This window comes from Miscanthus floridulus, chromosome 4 (assembly GCF_019320115.1).
Source record: "Miscanthus floridulus cultivar M001 chromosome 4, ASM1932011v1, whole genome shotgun sequence".
Classification (NCBI taxonomy): domain Eukaryota; kingdom Viridiplantae; phylum Streptophyta; class Magnoliopsida; order Poales; family Poaceae; genus Miscanthus; species Miscanthus floridulus.
In genome coordinates, this window is record NC_089583.1 from 12,129,353 (window position 1) to 12,149,968 (window position 20,616).

The following is a 20,616-nucleotide window of genomic DNA, read 5'->3' on the forward strand; positions in this document are numbered from 1 at the left end:
CAAGGCCAAGCTCTATGGGATTGCCACATGCATGAAGCTATGTGGCATTGATCTGACTGAATCAGACCTCATAGAAAAAAACCCTATCAACCTTTCACCCTAAACTCACCTATTTAAGTCATCAGTGCAAGAAAGAAAAGTACAAAGCAACTATCTCTCTTGGTCCTTAGATGCTGAGATTGTCATGGATGGAAAGAATCTTTTGCATGCTATCAAAACCACTAATGACAAGAACACAACAAGTGCTGAAAGGGCGTAAGCTCTACACTTTCTCAGGCATAACATAAGCTCATCACTGAAGAATGAGTATATGATTGAACGTGATCCTCAAGTCTTGTGGAATGCGTTGCATGAACGCTTTGAAAAGATGGAGACTATACTTCTTCCTCGGGTGAAACGCGAATGGCAGAATCTTCGCTACCAAGACTACAAGACTGTTGAGGATTACAATGACAAGCTCTATGGGATTGTCACACGCATGAAGCTATGTGGCATTGATCTGACCGAATCAGACCTTGTAGAAAAAAACCCTATCAACCTTTCACCCTAAACTCACCTATTTAAGTCGTTAGTGCAAGAAAGAAAAGTACAAAGCAACTATCTCTCTTGGTCCTTAGATGTTGAGATTGTCTTGGATGGAAAGAATCTTTTGCATGCTATCAAAACCACCAATGACAAGAACGCAACAAGTGCTGAAAGGGCATAAGCTCTACACTTTCTTAGGCATAACATAAGCTCATCACTGAAGAATGAGTATATGATTGAATGTGATCCTCAAGTCTTGCGAAATGAGTTGCATGAACGCTTTGGAAAGATGGAGACTGTACTTCTTCCTCGGGTGTAACGCGAATGGCAAAATCTTCGCTACCAAGACTAAAAGACTATTGATGATTACAATGCCAAGCTCTATGGGATTGCCACATGCATGAAGCTATGTGGCATTGATCTGACTGAATCAGACCTCATAGAAAAAAAACCTATCAACCTTTCACCCTAAACTCACCTATTTAAGTCATCAGTGCAAGAAAGAAAAGTACAAAGCAACTATCTCTCTTGGTCCTTAGATGCTAAGATTGTCTTGGATGGAATGAATCTTTTGCATGCTATCAAAACCACCAATGACAAGAATGCAACAAGTGCTGAAAGGGCGTAAGCTCTACATTTTCTCAGGCATAACATAAGCTCATCACTGAAGAATGAGTATATGATTGAACGTGATCCTCAAGTCTTGTGGAATGCATTGCATGAACGCTTTGAAAAGATGGAGACTGTACTTCTTCCTTGGGTGAAACGCGAATGGCAGAATCTTTGCTACCAAGACTACAAGACTGTTGAGGATTACAATGCCAAGCTCTATGGGATTGTCACACGCATGAAGCTATGTGGCATTGATCTGACTGAATCAGACCTCGTAGAAAAAAAACCTATCAACCTTTCACCCTAAACTCACCTATTTAAGTCGTCAGTGCAAGAAAGAAAAGTACAAAGCAACTATCTCTCTTGGTCCTTAGATGCTTAGATTGTCTTGGATGGAAATAATCTTTTGCATGCTATCAAAACCACCAATGTCAAGAACACAACAAGTGCTGAAAGGGCGCAAGCTCTACACTTTCTCAGGCATAACATAAGCTCATCACTGAAGAATGAGTATATGATTGAACGTGATCCTCAAGTCTTGTGGAATGCGTTGCTTGAACGCTTTGAAAATATGGAGACTGTACTTCTTCCTCGGGTGAAACACGAATGGCAGAATCTTCGCTACCAAGACTACAAGACTGTTGAGGATTACAATGACAAGCTCTATGGGATTGTCACACGCATGAAGCTATGTGGCATTGATCTGACTGAATCAGACCTCGTAGAAAAAACCCTATCAACCTTTCACCCTAAACTCACCTATTTAAGTCGCCAGTGCAAGAAAGAAAAGTTCAAGAAGTACGTTGACCTTAGTAATGCTTTACAGCAAGACCAAGGTGAAGATGAAGAGTTGATGCAGAACCATCTAACTCGTCCTACTGGCAGCTTAAGTAAGCCTGAAGCACATGTTGTTTCCTTATCTCAGAAGAAGAATGAAGGAAAAGGGAAGGGGCCACAGAAGGCACCATGGAAGGGAAAGAACCAGAAGGTTCATAATTTTAAGAAGAAGGAACGATGGAAATCAAAGAAGATTCCACCAAGGGGAGAATATGGCAAGCAGGACCAAGAATCCTATAGGTGTGGGATGAAAGGCCATTGGTCTAGAATTTGTTGCACGCCTAAGCATATAGTGAAACTCTATCAAGAATTGAAGGCTTAGCTCAAGAATAATCTGCATGAAGCTAAGCATGAAGCTCACTTTGTCTCGACTAAGAAGTTGGAAATTGGAGAATGTTCCAAGTCCAAGGACAGGGAGCAAAAATCTTCTAAACCTGAAGAAAAAGAAGAGATTGAAGCTCCTGAGAAGACTAAAGATGTGCCAGCAGACATCACGCCCAATGACAGTTGGGATGTCATTATGAAGAACCTTGAAGGCATGGGCACTGACATGGAAACTGATGATATTCAAGATGAAGAGGAAGATGTGCATGGAGACTCTATTTGAGCTCTTATTTAGCTATCCCGTAGTATAGTAATAAAATAATAGTCTACATTAAGTATTTTAATCCTTGCATGAATATTGTGGTTTGGAGTCGGCTCATGTAGAGCCTAATGTAATAAGAGTCTTGCAGACGGTTTTATGTTAAATAAATTCTTAGTTATATTATTGTTCTATTTTAAAGCTTATTTTAGTTGCATGCTGAATAAATTTAATTGCTTTATTATAGAACCCGTGGAGTACAAATGGCTATGGAAGAGGAATTATGTTTAATTTATAGTTGCACAACCGATACAATCCCTAGGGATACACGATATTTTCAGACTATTAGAAAGAATAATGAAAACATTACTACTATCACTGGAAGTGATACGCATATAGTTGGTGTTGGAAGAGCCACTATAATTGTCCCTAATGGAACGGAACTAGTAATCCAAGAAGCATTACTTTATCCTGAATCAACTAGAACGTTGCTTTCATTTAAGGATATATGTGCAAATAATTATCATTTAGAAACAAATGATGATGAAGGCGAAGAACGCTTAATTATGACTAAGTCAATAGGAGACAACAAGAAGATTGTCGAAATTTTTCCTTCCATGTGTTAAGCATTGTACTACACATATATTAAGCCAACTCAAAAACATGTTACAATGCAAATGATCCTAAGAAATAATGAGTCATACAGAATATGGCATGATCGTTTGGGACATCCTAGTCTAAGCATGATAAAAAGAATTACTAATAATTCAAATGGTCATAATTTAAAGAAGAACGATTTCCCTAATCATGAAGATTTTGTGTGTGTTGCATGTGCCAACGGGAAATTAATAACTCGACCCTCTATTTTAAAAGTGAGAGATGAATCACCATCATTTCTAGAAAGAATTCAGGGTGATATTTGTGGTCTTATTAGTCCCCTGATAGGGCCATTTTGGTACTTCATGGTGTTAATTGATGCTTCTACGAAGTGGAGCCACGTATGCCTTCTCTCTACTAGAAACCATGCTTTTGCACGATTAATGTCCCAAATAATTCAATTACGAGCCAATTTTCTAGACTCAAGAATTAAATCCATCAGAATGGATAATGCTAGAGAATTTACCTCGAAGGTATTTAATGATTATTGTATGTCTCTAGGAATTAAAGTTGAGCACTCTGTGCCACATGTGCATACACAAAGTGGTCTAGCAGAATCATTAATTAAGAGGATCAAGTTAATTGCAAGACCATTGATACAGAACAATCAGCTACCATCCACTTGTTGGGGGCATGCTGTGTTGCATGCAGCAGCATTAATTCAACTTAGACCATCTGCATACCACGATGTATCACCGATACAATTTGTGCGAAAAATAAAACCAAATATTTCTCATCTGCATAAATTTGAATGTGCTATATACATTCCTATACCACCACCTCAGTGAACAACGATGTGGCCTCGGCGTAGTCTAGGAATCTACATAGGATTTGAAAGCCCATCAATAATAAAATATTTAGAGCCATCAACTTGAGATTTGCATATGGCTTGGTTTGCTGATAGTATTTTTAATGAAGATCATTTCCCGACATTAGGGGGAGGAAAGTACCTTGCTAGGGACAAATGCCGAGAAATAACATGGGAAAGCACTTGGGTCCTTGGAATGGATCCTCACACTAAATAAAATGAACTTGAAGTCCAGAATATAATAGATTTACAAAGAATTGCAAACGAACTGTCTGAAGCCTTCACTAATACAAAAGGGATTATGAAATCCCACGTACCTGCAGTAAACGCACCTGAAAGAATAGAAATACCACATGAAATGGATGAATTGGAATTCCAAGTAAAATCTACACTGACTCCACGTACTCTGAAGAGGGGCAGACAAAGTAGAAATACTAATAAAGAAAAAGGTGCAACTATTCAGTCTATAGCTACATGGAGATGTCCTAAGAAGCTTAAGACTGGGTAGAAAGAAAATAAGAATAAAAGTGAAGGTACACCAGTAGTGATGCATCTTGAAGATGAACCCAGTGAGAATGTGCACATTAAAAAACTCACCACTACCGGAGGCGGCTTCTTTGCCGAGTGCCTGAGGCACTCGGCAAAGGCTGATATACACTCGACAAAGCCTTTGCCGAGTGTTACACTCGGCAAAGGGCGCTCGGTAAATAGTTTATCGGCAAAGACCTCTTTACCGAGTGCACTTTATCGGGCACTCGACAACGGCTTTGCCGAGTGCCAATCCGACACTCGGCAAAGAAAAGTGATGGCGAGCGCCACCATGACGGCGGCTTTGCTGAGTGTCAAGGTCAAGCACTTAGCAAAGGTACCCGCTTTGCTGAGCGCCGTTGACTTAGACACTCGACAAAGGTGGCCACTTTGCCGAGTGCCGTCGACAAGACACTCGGTAAATAGGCGACCTTCGCCGAGTGCCTGGCCCATGGCACTCGGCAAATATGTGATGTTTGCCGAGTGCAATGGTCATTGCACTCGGCAAAGCATGTTCCCAGGTAGTAGCTTTGCCGAGTGTCATGGCCATTGCACTCGGCAAAGTGACTGAAAACAACCTTTTTATTTGTTTTTAACATTCCATCCAAACAAATAGAAGATATATATAACAAACATCACCAACATCACATATATATCATCAACATCACATATATATCACCAACACCACATATATATCACAAACATCACATATATATCACAAACGTCACATGTCTCACAATATATCACAAATAAGTTCACAAGTAATCCAAGTGCTCCATCATCTTTGTTCAATCACCTGCAATTAAAAAGAGTAAACCAATAAGCATAGATAAACAAGAAGTACTTAGAAAGAGATGCAAAATAAACAAAACATAATTACAAAATAAAATAGTATTACATGTATTAGAAATAATCTTCATGATCGGGATTAGCTGCATCATAAGTCTCATCATCACTATCAATCATGTTGAAATAATCAACACTATCCGAATGAGCAATGTTGCCATTGTCATTGTCTAAATGTAATCGCTCAAGCATTTGTAAGTCCTTCACATTTTGCACCTTATCTCCAGCGTCCTCTTCAATAACCGTTTCATTGTCTACTTCTATTCCGATTGCTTCGGTTAAGTCTATCTCAAACCTCCCTTCTAGTCCCTCTTCTTGAAAGAACTCTCCGTCATATGTGTTTGGATCTAAGTTGTAATCTTCATCGTTTGGGACAGGCACTTTACCGTGTGGCGATACCCTATGCACAATATCCCAACCCTTAAGATGCCTTTTGGTTTGACACGCATATGGGAGATAATAAACTTGCGTGGCCTATTGGGCCACAATATAGACATCTTCTCCTGGTAAGATGGAATCCTGTCGAATTTTGACTAGACCAAGATTACAATATGTCCGTCTCCTTCAGGATCAAACCAATGTCATTTGAATATGATGGGATTAAAAGGTTTGGAACCATGAAACTTGAGTTGGTATATTTCTTCAATTCTTCCATAATACTCGACCTCATCAACGCCGGGTGTAAAAACTCTAGAACTTGTGGTTCTTCGATTGGGCCGATTCTGCTCGTAGCTTGTTGTGCGAAAGCGATATCCATTCACGTCATAACTAGAAAATGACCTAACCCTATAGGCAAAGCCATCGGCAACCTATCTCAACTCGGCACGCATAGACGCATCCCTCTGGCCCTACAAGCTCAAGCAGGATATATCGTTTATATTATTTGCACGTACAAGTAACTTAGAATGTCAAACTAAGTACGAGCTAAATTGGACGGTACCTTCCGTTTGAACCAAGAAATGAAATCAGGCATTCCATTTCCCGCACCTTGTCTAAGAAGGGTATCTAGCTGCTGTGCGGTAGGATCCCTTGATTGATGCTAGAATTCATGAAGAAATTCCCTGTACCAACGAGAAACAAGGGGTTGGATGCAGAATAGTGACGGCGTATTTAACAAGTTCGTTGAGAACTTACTACATGTACGGTGCCACTTCGTCAAGGTTGGTCAACACGTATAGCATGATATGGCACCACTCTTCATGATTCAAGGTCTTGGGGGTCGATGCATTTGCGCTTCTGAGTTGCCCTCAGAAAAGGCTGAGGTTCGATTCATTTTCGCCAGCATTGTAACAAGGGGTTGGATTATGCACGCTAGGGAGGTTGTCACCATAATATGTTGTTGTAAAGTTCACCGCCTTTAGCAGCCATGCCAAATGCCCATTCCAAGAAAGCATCGGTCTTGTCGATCCATTCATTGGTGACCTGACTCTGACTTGCATGGCCCATGTACATCCACTCACGGTCCTCCATCCTCTAACATATATAGCGACGAGTAATATAAACATCAATTGCATTTACACGACGTTCCTACTATCTAATAGGTGAGGATAGGTCCTAATCCCATGCGAGGATCCATAGATGAGGTTAGTTTCCATGCTCTATTCCTATCCGAGATAGAATTTCGGCAGCACCTCCCCGTTGTTCTCCAAATACATGTCCTGCTAGAGAGAGTGTGTATTCGGAGAACAAAAGAGAGATGATGCCGAAACTCTGTCTCGGATCGGAGCAGACCATGGAAACTAACCCCACCTACGCATCCGCAGGCTATCCAAAAAACGTGGATAATTCAAAACAGATACGGTTTAGATATGGAAATATCGGCATATTTCCAACCGTATCTCTTTCGAACGGGAGACGCCTAACTAGGTTACGTGATCTACGACCATGATATGGAAAGAGGGGTTATACCTAGGGTGGCGGTGGAGTCAGGCTAGCAGGGCCATGGCGGGTCGGTGTAGTGGCGAGGCGACGTGGTGTAGGCAGACCCGCAGTGGCGAGGAAGGCGATCGGGGTCACCTAGGTACTCCGGCTCTACTCCAATGGGCTATTCTCTGCAAAAAAAGAAACATAAAACTGTCAATATAAAATTTTGGCAGCACCTCCCCTGCACGGTGAGGTTTCTAAAACCTGCAAGAAAACCAATGGCACGGTGGCCGACATCACATATATATGAACGACACGATGGCTGACATGCACAAGATTATGTAAGGAACACCTAGCAACATAATCAAGATAAGCAAGGATCAGGGATTACAAATTCAGGATCTGTATCCCATTACTAATATATTCCATAAGCTATATTAATTTATGGCAAACATCAATCCATGCATCCACAATCCAACCATGCTAAACCTTAGAGTTGCTTCGGTGGCCTCCTTCTCTTCCTCCTTCCTCCTCTCCTCCTCTCCTCCTCTCCTCCTCCTCCTCTCTTTCTCCTCCTCCTCCAGCGGCACATGATAAAAATTGAGGAGGTTTCGCGCAAGTTTGTCACATGCGATGCTTACCACCCCGTCAGCCTCTTCACAAAATCATGAAACTTCTTCGAAGATTCTTCGGTTTGCAAGCATCGTACGTGACAACTTGCGCAAAACCTTCTCAATTTTTTATCACAGCCTCCACATATGATATCATGACATCTTGACAAGTTTTATGATTTTTGGACTTCGTTTGCTTTTTATAGAATTTAAAAATAACTCGACCGCAAGTTCGTGGTCATGTTTCATGAACAAGATGTTCGAAATTGATGGTCTGTTCGTGGATACGGCCTCACATTATACTAAATAACATGAATATCATTTTTCCATTCATTTTTTTCATTATTTGAATGACTAGCAGTTATAATTTGAATTATCCAAGAAAATTCAATTAAATGAAATAAATTAAAGAAATATAGAAAAAGTCCAAGAAATGTGCCACATTGGAACATTGAGTACCAGGTATTGTATGAGAACTGCAGAAAAAGTTTGGAGGTCAAAAGTGAAAAAAATGGTTTGCCGAGTGTCAAAAAATGACACTCGGCAAATGAGCCTCTTTGCCGAGTGTCAGGATAAGACACTCGGCAAAGGATTAACGGCGCCTGTCGGTCGTTAACGGAGGCGGCCCTTTGCCGAGTGTCTCATCCTGACACTTGGCAAACCACCTCTTTGTCGAGTGTTATTGTTTGCCGAGTGCTCGGCACTCGGCAAACAACCTCTTTGCTGAGTGCCATTTGTTTGCCAAGTGCTTTCTCTCTGGCACTCGGCAAACAACCTCTTTGCTGAGTGCCCGATAAAAAGCACTTGGCAAAGTCTGGGACACTCAGTAAAGAAGCTGTCTCCGGTAGTGCACGATGGTAGACCGGAAATTCCTAATTTAAATATACCAGTTAATCAGGACGAATGTGAAAGAATAATAGAGAATTCAACAAATTATGTTGAAACAGGAGGAGTATATGATAGAAAGATTGCTAATGTCGACATATATTTTGCTAAGAAGATTGCTAAAATTGATCTAGATCCTGAGCCAAAAACATTGGTAGAATGCAAGAAGCGTTCTGATTGGCCTAAGTGGAAAGGACCAATCGTAGCTGAGTTACTCTCGCTAAATAAAAGGAAAGTAGTTGGCCCTGTATGTCGAACCCCTGAAGGTATATTCCCCGTAAGACACAAATGGGTTTTCGTTCGGAAGAGGAACGAAAATAATGAGGTGGTAAGATATAAAGCAAGACTAGTAGCACAAGGATTTACACATAGACCCATCATCGATTTCGATGAGACTTATTCTCCTATAATGGATGGAATCACATTCTGGTATTTGATATCAATGGCAGCAAGTATAAACTTGCAGATGAAATTAATGGATGTCGTGACCACATATTTATATGGGTCATTAGATGCTGAAATTTATATGAAAGTCCCTAAAGGAATTACCATCCCTAAACATGCCGAACGTAACATGTATAGTGTAAAATTGCAACGATCACTTTATGGCTTAAAACAATCTAGAAGAATGTGGTATAATCATCATAGCGATTTTCTTGAAGAGAAGAGATTCCTGAAGAATGAAGATTGTGCTTGTGTATTTATACAAAAATCTGATAAAGGATTTTGTATAGCATCAGTCTATGTAGATGACTTGAATATCATTGGAACTACAAAAGACATCGAAGAAACAAGTACTTACCTAAAATCTAAATTTGAAATGAAAGATTTAGGCAAAACTAAATTTTGCTTAGCCTTGCAGCTTGAACATACCCACGAAGGGATTTTAGTGCACCAGTCTGCATATACCAAGAAGGTATTAGAAAATTTTCATGATGCAAATGCACATCCCGAACGTACACCCATGATGGGGAGATCCCTTGATGTAGAGAAAGATCCTTTTAGACCCAAAGAACAAGGAGAAAAAATATTAGGATCTAGGTATCCCAATTTAAGTGCCATTGGTGCGTTAATGTACCTTGCAAATGGTACAAGGCCAGATATTGCATTTATTGTTAACCTATTGGCAAGGTTTAGTTTGGCTCCGACCAAAAGGCACTGGAGTAACTATGTGAAAAATGGTTTGTAGCAACGGAACAAATTTTTTGTAGGGGCGGCTGGTGATGGAGGCGCCCCTACAGTGGCGTGCTCGGAAGCCACTAGACCAGCCGCCCCTACAAATAACACAATAGGGGCGGCTGGTTGTAACACCCCGGTGTTACGATCTCGTTTAGCACTGCGATTTAGGCCTAAGAAAAATTTCCTAAATAAGTTTCTCGGATTTTTAAAAAATTTAAATATTGCGCTCGTGTTTAAAATGCCATTTTTAGCAAACGATAGTGAGCAAAGTAATTAAATAGCGAACGGTGTGTTCTCGTAGATTAAGCAGGAAAAAGCAACTTTTATAAATAAAAATAGAATCCATTAATAAGTAGAACGATATACTTATATATATAGCGCAACCGTTATATATGACCGACGGATGCACATGCCAATGTAATGGCTCCAGTGAGAGCGATGTCAACGTCATCGATATAAAAATGGGATCCGGCTCTAAGCATCACTGTGCGTTGTAAATTGTTATTGTTTTTCCCCTGGTCCGGTCCGACCGGTCGGCGCTGGCCACCTCGTTCTCTGCTCCGCCACGCCCTATCCTTTCGCTGCCTCCGCCTGCCTCTCGGTCTTGTCTATCTGTCTCTAATTTATTTTGCCACGCCATTGGCCTTGCCTCGTCCTTTCTTGTCTCCGTTGTCCTCGGGCGTGCGTTGTACATTTCCCTCCCCTTTCTTTTTCTTCAACCGAGAGGAGGCACCCAGCTCTGATTTCCCTCCCCACTCAATCGCTCGGTTTCCACCCGCTCTGCTTGCGTGTGCTGTCTTCGCAGCTGCAAGGTTGTTTTTCCCCGCGGACGCGTTGGATGCCGTCCCAGCGCTGCTCCTCCCTCCTTTTCCCCTGCTCAGCGCGTGCGCCCCTCGGCCCTGGCCACACTGGACCGCTCCATCTCGTAGCCGCAGCGTCTCCGTCGTCGGCATTGCCCCTGTCTTCGCGTGCTCGTGCCCGGCGCATCCGCGCTCCCTCTCCCTCGGCTTGCCCGCACGTGTTTGCATGTGGCTCTCTACCCCGCACCACCACATAGTGCTGCGCCGAGCAGCACCACGCCGAGCCCCGCGGAGCTCCTCGGCTGCGCTCCGTAGTGCCGTGCCGAGCCCACCACCACCGCAGCGCCGCGCCCCGTGTCCCGCGCTGCGTCCCCACGCCGGACTGCGGTCCCGCGGTGGCTCCACCGTCGTCCGCTTCCACCACGCGCGCGAGCACGCCTTGCCGCCGGTGCCGTGGAGCTTGCTGCACCGTGGTCGCCAGCCGCTCGGCCACGCACTCCTTCCCCGCGCACTCGCGCCGCCATTGCGCGGCCACACGCATGGCTGCGCTGTCCCGCCGCCGGCGGATGATTTTTCCCGTCCGTGCTCTGCTCCTGGGAAGGTGAGAAAGGGAATAGAAACGAATACGGGGTTCTCATTGCAAAGTCAGTGACTCGCATGAATAGTATTTTCGTACCGTGGGTTAAATCAAGGAAAGATCAGGGGCCTTTTCGCAAAGGTGTCACGCTACTTGCCGTCTGGGCCGCTGGCGCTGCTGGCGTGCGCCTGTTGGGCCACTGGCCTCGGCTGGGCCGCCGGCCGGGCGCACTGCCTGGGCCAGCTCGCCGCGGGCCGCGCGATGGGCCGTCGGTCGCGTCCCCACTTGGGTCGGCCTGGTGCCGCTTGCGCCTGGGCCGCTCGCCCTGGGCTGGGCCGTGTGGGCACGTTGTGCTTGGGGCCGCCGTGCGCCGTCCGGCTAGGCCGGATTGGTGCCAACTGGGCTGCCATGGTGCTGGGCCAGTTCGTTGATGCCGGCCTTTTCTATTTGTAGAGCAGTTTCTAATTTAGCTTACAAGGTAAATTTGTAAACTTAAAATAAAATTATGTAGGTGTCCAGAAATTGTGAAACCAGTTTTGTTAGTCTCCTAAAATCGTGATCTACCTGCTAGTATGATTTGTTCACATAGTGGATAATATTCTTAGGAAGCTATATAATTAATAAGAGGTAATTAATATTACGAAAAGGTAAACTTGTAGGAATCGGTATGATAAGTTGGTAATATTGTTGAATCTGAAAATTTCTACAGTAGGTTCCTAGCAATATTAGGTACTCACCATAATTTTTTGTATCTTCGTATTAATTAGTTTGCTAAGTAGATAATGATGACTCATTGCGAATAAAGGTTAAATCGATAGAATAAAGTAAAGAAACATCTTGGTTTATATAACTAAAAGAATTGTTGAGAAATAATGCCTTGTTCGACAACATGGATACGTAGCTAAGTACGGTCATCATTAGAACTAGCCCGCTAACTTGAGAGGCGTAAAGCGTATTTATATGAGTCATGATTGCAGTCAATTAATTATATCTTGGCATGGCATTACATTGCATATCATAATAGGGACGTCGGTGGATCATGGAGTCATCGGGAGTTGCTAGAGGAATGGTGCTTTTGAAGATCATGTCGCCATGATGGAAAGCTAACTTCTGATTATATTTTTCCCAGGCAAGCCCCGGTGCATAACCCCTACTTTCTGCAGTTTAAATTATAGTTGTGCATTAAGTTTTAAGGAGTTGAATGAAACCCACCTGCATATATATATATATATATATCTTCATCCTATGAGTCTTACTAGTATGACAGGATCGTGTAGATTGCTATGCTACAGGACTTCGGTAGAAGTCGAGTGATTGCCTGTCACTCACGAGATATAGGAAATATGTTACTATATGATTATCACTTGGAATATATAAAATGGTGGAAAGGAAAATGGTGACCGGACAGGGATGTGGTTTGGGTATTGGTGGGTGTAAGAAGTTGTGTCACCGCGGAGGCGGGTCATAGCTTGGTTACACCGTTTTTCCCTGTCTGGTCGGTTAAGGACCGATCGTTGCATATGACTCTGGGCAGGTCACAGACTTATTATCCCGAGCACATACTTGTCTATGGGCGCTTGGAAGACTTGTTGCTCTCTTGTTGTGGATCCGGCTCTTTTCGGACCGACTGTCAGGGTTTTGTTTTGGTGGAGGAGGTCCTTGCACCGCACTGAGTCCGAGACTCAGGGGCAGGGGCTTGGAGTCTTAGTTTGGACGGGGACCTGGACACTCGGGACAGGAGAGTGATGGATTGGTCCTGCTTGTGCCCGGGGTACAAGCGGGGCGTGTGTTTTTGGGGTACCTAGCTGGGGGCATTGATTCACGAATCGCCGGGCTATCCGATACGACTTGTCTGCGGTTTAGCATCGTAGTAAGAACTAAAGATGAAATATGGAAGATGGAAAAAAAGGAAATCTGATTGCTTACCACCTGCTTGAAAGTAGCTCAGGTGCTTACATACAATGGTTAGTTAATGAACCAATGTGGCTATTAATCAAAATCAAATGTAAGGACTCATGCTTAATAATGCTTCCTGCAATACAATAAACCCACAGGCCAGGTAACCTTGCATATCCTTGGAGTCTTTGCATTTCTCCTATCGGGTAAGTCTTGCTGAGTACAATTGAGTACTTAGGGTTTTATTCCCCCTGTTGCAGGTAACAGGTGGAGGCTTGAGCTGACCTTTGTGTGTGGATTCCTCCTAGTGGGCTCAGAGAGGATTTCCTTTATGTTGCGATCGTAGTTGTTATTTATAACTCTCACCAAATACTTTTATAAATGAAAGTTTCATAATCTGTTGTCGTAGTCTATATATCAACACTTCATCATGTCATTAGTAGATGTTTATTTCCGCTGTAACTCTGTTCACATGTTTCTATTCCGCTATTCAATTAAATTATTTATAACTCTGATAATATGATTTCATTCCACTATTATATTAATAAATGTTATATTCTGATGTACATGTAAAGTGATGAAAGAAATGGTTAAGAATGATGTAAGCTTTATTCTCTCATTTGTGATCCTGGTGGCAAAAATGTGGATTTTTGGGCTCTCCCCTGGGGTGTGCCCGATGGAACCGAGTAATTTAGTGTTCTCCCTCGGGTGCTTAGTGTCTAATGGAAGACGAGCACTCCTATGAGGCGTTAGATTAGGTGGTTCTGCCACACTGGTGATACGAGCCACCCCTACAAATGGGTCAGATTGGTAGGGGCGGCTCACTCACCAGCCGCCCTCGGTGTTGCTATTTGTAGGAGTGGCTGGTGAGTGAGCCGTCCCTACAAATGCCCCATGTATAAATACCTTTGATTTATAGGGGTGGCTTAATCACCAGCCGCCCCTACAAATGACCCACATATAAAAAAACTGCAGCACATTCTTCCTCCTCGGGTCACTCACTTCAACCCATGAAAGAAATGTGGGGAGGCCTTGGGCACCTCCCAAAAATTGCTCTACTAAGGGGAAAGGTTTTAGTCTCAAATCCTTTGATGGAGAGGTTGTAGAAGATAAGAAAATGCTATTCTACACTTTTTTTGAAGTTTTAATGGTTGGTTAGTGAGTAATTAGAGTTTTACTTTTCTCTCTCTTCTATGGTGCTTGAGCTACTTATGAAGCAAATTAGACCCAAGTTTTGAATGTACTTGGGTAAATTAGGTAGATGATAAAGATCATACCCTTATTTGGTCCATGTTTCTTGATTTTAGTGAATAATTAATTAGTTTTATGGATATTTCATGTGCATGTAGATCTAGATCTAGGGTTTGGTTTTTTTATTAATTTTGTTTTTGTAAATTTATGTTTGGTAAAATTGGACTAGGGTTTGAAAAAATTCATGCATGCCCCAACCACTGTATATTTTTTCGTGGCGAAACGTTTAAGTCACTAGATAAATGTCCCTAGTGTGGGGCCAGCCGGTACAAGAACAATGAACTTTATGGTGGGGATGAAGCCTCCACGGGGAAAAAGAGAAATAAAAAGGGTACAAAAAAGGTGGTACAAGAATCTCAGCCCCCAGAGGACACTCCGTTAGGCAACGATGTAAAGTAGAGAAGAATTCCTGCCTTGATAATATGGTACCTGCCAGTGACCAACCGCTTGAGACATATCTTCCTAAACCCTAAAGAAGCCGCACTCATGACATGGTGGGATGATGAGCGCAAGGTGGATGATAATAAGATTGCACACCCGACTGATTGTAGTCAATGGCAAAGGTTCGATGAGAAGCACAAAGAATTCAGCGATGACCCAAGGAATATACGGTCTGGCTTGAGCACCGATGGAATGAATCCCTTCAATGAGAGCATGAGCGACCACAACGCTTGGCCAGTGATCTTGACCATATACAATATCCCAACGTGGTTGTGTTAGAAGAGAAAGTACCTTCTCCTCACTATTCTTATTTCTGGCCCTAAACAACCAGGCATTGATATAGACGTGTTCCTCGAGCCTTTGACGCAAGAAATGGAGAGGCTATGGAGGCATGAGAAGCCAATGTATGATGTGTTCCGAAAGGAGGACTTCATATGTAGAGCAATAATATTTGTTACTACCAATGATTATCCCGCGTTGTTTGCTTTGTCTGGACAGATCAAAGGGAAGACGGGATGCTTAGTTTGCTTAGATGGTACTACATGGGTGTACCTAGATGCATCCAAGAAGATAGTTTACCTAAGAAACCGACACTTCTTAAAGACAAGTCACAAGTACCGCAGCAAATTATTCTTTAGATTTTATGACGACACCCCAGAGATTGAACCCCCTCTAGAGAGACGTCATAACGGAGAACACGTGTATAGAATGGTGAAAAACATACGCGTCGTCTATGGAAAGAAGAATCCAGATGGGACGAACAGAGATAGAAGCACACCTCCTGTCAAAGGCGTACCTTTCAAGAAACAATCGATCTTTTTTCAGTATCTGCCTTATTGGTCAGACTTGGAGGTCCCCATGCCATTGATGTTATGCACGTGCAGAAGAATGTCTTTGAGAGTCTTATTGCTACCTTGATGGACATAGGCAAGTCAAAGGATGGTCTGAAATCATGGAAAGACATGGTTCAGCTAAACGTGATGCCATAGCTTCACCCGGTACCTGAGGCTAATGGAAAATACACTCTACCCGCGAATGCGGAAACAAACAGGGCCATATGTATGTTCTGGTCGAATTGAAATTATAAATTTGAAATTTTTTGCAGAAAAATATACTGTAGAGACGGTTCTAGACTGAACCGCCCCTACAAACAGGTATTATAGGGGCGGCTGGTACTACAGCCGCCCCTACAAATCGATTTGTAGGGGCGGTCTGGGAACCGCCCCTACAAATACATGATTTGTAGGGACGGTTTGGTAGGAGCGGCTGGTCAAACTGTCCCTACAAATGGTCTTGAACCGCCCCTACAAACCCTGTGTGACATAGTGAGTGGCATAAAAAGAATTCTTAGGTACCTTAGAGGTACTATTGATCTTGAATTATATTTTCGGAAGAAACAAGATCTTAGCATAATTGGGTATACGGATGCAGGATATTTATCCGATCCCCATAACGGGTTATCACAGACTGGGTATGTATTTCTTAGTGGTGGAACAACAATCTCATAGAAGTCATCTAAGCAGACTATGGTAGCAACATCCACTAACCACTCTGAAATCGTTGCATTATATGAAGCAGCCAAATAGAGCATTTGGCTTAGGCGTGTTCATCAGCATGTATAGAATACATGTGGAATTAATATTGCACCTACCCCTACTATTATCTATGAAGATAATTCAGCTTGTCTTGCACAAGTTCAATCGGGTTATATTAAATCAAATGTCACGAAGCATATTTTGCCTAAATTTTTCTACACGCATGAATTGCAAAAGAATGGAAAAATTATGGTAACTCATGTCAAATCTTGTGATAATCATATTCACAAAGGTTTTAACTCCACCAATTTTTGAAAAGTGCATACGTGAGCTTGCATGAAGAGACTAAGAGAAATACAAGAATCAGGTGGAGAACTCCTTGATTAAATAATCCTGATTGTTATGTCTAGGAGACACAGTGACCATTCTAAAAAAATGTTCAATAAAATGTTGAAGATTATTATTGTACTCTTTTTCCTATTATGAGTTTTCCTAAAGTTTCTCATAAAGGTTTTAACCCGAGGCAACATATGTGCAATTAACAAGAACGGTATATAAGTACTCTTTTTTCCATGAACCGTTTTTTCCACTGAATTTTCGGATGGAGTTTTTAGCGAGGCATAATATCGTGGTAATCGCCCAAGGGGGAGTGTTGTAAAACATACAGACTTTGAAATATAGAAAGAGGAGAAGGAGAAATCCTAATGCTAGTCCGTTTGTCGTGTGAGCGCTTACCAAACTCTAGGACATATTCAGACTATATATATGTGGGTGATTATCCATTGTAATTATCGATATCCAGAAAGCAATAAATAATAGTCCACAATTGTTTTTTTTTTTGTGTTCACTTCTGTGTTTACGATACTATTGAGAGCGATCCGACGTCAACAACGTGTTTTATAACACAGGCATCCGATTTTCTAATTGCTGATGAAGGACAATCAGATCAAACTTCGAGCAAAGTTATTGGAGCACAAAATGTCTTTTTTTTTTAACCAACAGCACACTCCATGGGCCTTCACATCCTGGCCCAACAAGTCCGGGCACCCAATTCCGTCCAGTGGTGGTCATCTATTCAATCCAATATTTGCTAAAAAAAATCTATTCAATCCAATCTTTCTCCTTTTGATTTGATTTGATCACGTGAAATTAAAGCTAGCCCTCCATATATTTCATACACAGTAAGTAAATACTTGCAGAATTCACAATCCAGCATTCACAGTGATTAAATACGAGCTTATCATCAATCCTCCATATATTACTAGGCTCACACTTCCCATGAATGCTTGTTCTAACTCCAGCCAAATGAGTCACACAACGTCCAAATCAGAGCTGGCAAGCGTTACCACTCACCCACCAGCTCTTCAAATTCAAATCCATTCAAAAAGAAAAAAAAAAAGAAAAACAGACGAGATAACGAGATAATGACATGAGCCTGTTTGTTTCGGCTGGATTGGCTTCTAAGCCATGGCTGAAAGTACTGCTGGCTGGTTTGGTATCTGATAAGCCAAGACTTATAAGCTAGATACAGGTTGCCGAACAGGCTCACGATGAACACGTACGATTAATGCAGTGTTTATCCGAAACACGCTGGAGGAGCAGATTACGGTGACCTGGCTCCCGTAATTAGCTGACAGCACCAACTTTTTTTTTTAACCCGTTCCAAAACAAATGACCGCCCCCCGCTCCGAAACGTGACGTCGCCGCTATATATGGCCGCACCGGCCGTCGCCGACGAGCCGCCAGTGCAGCCTGTTGGTTGGTTCTTGCAATGCGGGGATAAAACCTCTGGCTTTCGTTGCACGCTATCGGATTTCCCGGCATGGCGGCGGCGGCGGCGGCCGTGGTGTTCGACGCGGAGGTGCTGAGCCGGGAGGAGCGCATCCCGGCGCAGTTCGTGTGGTCCGCCCAGGAGCGGGCGCCGGCGGACGGCGTGGAGGAGATCGCCATCCCCGTGGTCGACCTGGGCGGGTTCCTCCGCCGCGGGGACGGGGAGCTGCCGGGCGGCGTGGCGGAGGCGTGCGAGCGCCACGGCTTCTTCCAGGTGGTGAACCACGGCGTGCGCGCCGCGCTGCTCGCCGACGCCTACCGCTGCCTCGACGCCTTCTACGCGCGCCCGCTCGCCGACAAGCAGCGCGCGCAGCGCCGCCCCGGCGAGTCCCACGGCTACGCCAGCAGCTTCACGGGCCGCTTCCGCTGCTGCCTGCCGTGGAAGGAGACGCTCTCCTTCAACTGCCCCGCCGCCGCCGCCGGGAACGAGCGCACCGGCGCCGTCGTCGACTACTTCGTCGACGTCCTCGGCGAGGACTACCGCCACATGGGGTACTTACAATCGTGTCAAAACCCGTGCATATATAGCCATAGTGTACGTACTTGTTACAAGGGCGCACGAATCGAAACACATGCATGCAGGGAGGTGTACCAGGGGTACTGCGACGAGATGGCGCGGCTGGCGCTGGACGTGACGGAGGTGCTGGCGGCGGCGCTAGGGCTGCGCCGCGGCGCTCTGCGCGGCGTCTTCGCGGGCGGCGACTCCATCATGAGGCTGAACCACTACCCGGCGTGCCGGCAGCCGCACCTGACGCTGGGGACGGGCCCACACCGGGACCCGACGTCGCTCACGCTGCTGCACCAGGACGACGTGGGCGGCCTGCAGGTGCGCGACGGCGACGGGGCGTGGCGCGCCGTGCGGCCCCGCGCGGACGCGTTCGTGGTCAACATCGGCGACACCTTCGCCGCGCTCACCGACGGGCGCCACGCCAGCTGCCTCCACCGCGCCGTGGTGAGCGGTGACCGCGCACGCAGGTCGCTCGCCTTCTTCCTCAACCCGCCGCTGGAGCGCGTCGTCCGCCCGCCGGACGCACTCCTTCTCCAGCTGGAGAAGGGCCGCCGCCCGCGTGCGTTCCCGGACTTCACGTGGCGCGAGTTCCTCGAGTTCACGCAGAAGCACTACCGGTCGGACGCGAGCACCATGGACGCCTTCGTGTCGTGGATCGCCACGGGAGGTCGCGCCGGCGATGGCCATGGCGGACAGGAGGGCAAGTGATCGATCGATTCATCTCTAGCCGTAGGCAGCACCTAGCAAAAATAATGTCCAGCGATGCATCCATGCATGGACGCATAAATAAATTGATGATGATTGTTTGTGTAAATGGTGGAATAAGCTTTGCAGTTTTAGCTAATCTTTCATGCGTGTGTTATGGCGATGATATATAGCCAATCGTTGGTGGTGTAGAATGAGTGTATGCCTTGCATGCCAATGTTAGTCATGTGATGGCACAGCGTGAGTGTAGCTCACCGTGGCAACGTGTTAATTTGCCTGTGGTCCGAGATGAAAAGATCGTCTAATGACCTTGATGGATTGATTTCATGCATGGCTGCTTTTACTCAGCATGTTCGCTGGTTGGTTTCAGTCAGGGCTTATCAGCCAGCCAACGATGCTTTCTCTCACAACAAACCAACACCAGCCGGACTTATCAGCCCAGAAACCAACCAGCGAACATGCCGACTATATGTTCCTGCTAAACATATATACTCCTATGTAGGTACAAACTGCAAAAGGGATATGAAGGCTTATAAATCAACTTCTAGAGTTGTACTAGGTCAATTTCTTTGGTAAGTTTGACTAAATCTATATAAAAAATAACATTAATATTCATGACACAAAATTAGTATCATTAGATAGATCATAAATATATTTTCATAGCGTACTCATTTAATGCTATACATGTTAATATTTTATCTTATAAAATTGGTTAATTTTCATAAAAGTTTGACATAGGACAACTTTGCTTACTGATGGAGGGAGTACTTACTATATAATATTCGGATGTTTTCTTACCTCTTCTATGTCTGGATTTTTCTTTCAAACGTCAATCTTCACTCTTCACTCCAACTCCATCGAAATTAACCCCTTTCTCTTTCTCTGGCAAGATTGTAGGGGTCGTGGTTTTTTGGTGGTTATGGTGGGGATTAGGTTTGGATTTTGATGTTTGCATGTTAGGCCCCCTTTAGAATGTGGGAACTTTTCGTGTTTGTTATGTTTTTCCTATCAAAAGTGAATTGATTCATGTAAATTCATGTAGGATCCTGGATGGAAACATTTAACTAGGCTAATAGCTTGGTGGCAATAGATAAACGAAGAAGAAAATAAGAGATGGTGCAGTCTTTGCTATTTTTCTT

At 44.0% G+C, this 20,616-nt stretch overlaps 1 protein-coding gene across 1 annotated transcript; it reads left to right on the forward strand.

Annotated features, from left to right (window-relative positions):
• The first annotated feature begins 17,506 nt into the window (after window positions 1-17,506).
• On the forward strand, window positions 17,507-19,573 carry LOC136550944 (gibberellin 20 oxidase 3-like). Its single transcript, XM_066542528.1, has one exon. The coding sequence runs from the start codon at window positions 18,257-18,259 to the stop codon at window positions 19,478-19,480; it is 1,224 nt and encodes a 407-aa protein (XP_066398625.1). The 5' UTR covers window positions 17,507-18,256; the 3' UTR covers window positions 19,481-19,573.
• The last annotated feature ends 1,043 nt before the right edge of the window (window positions 19,574-20,616 follow it).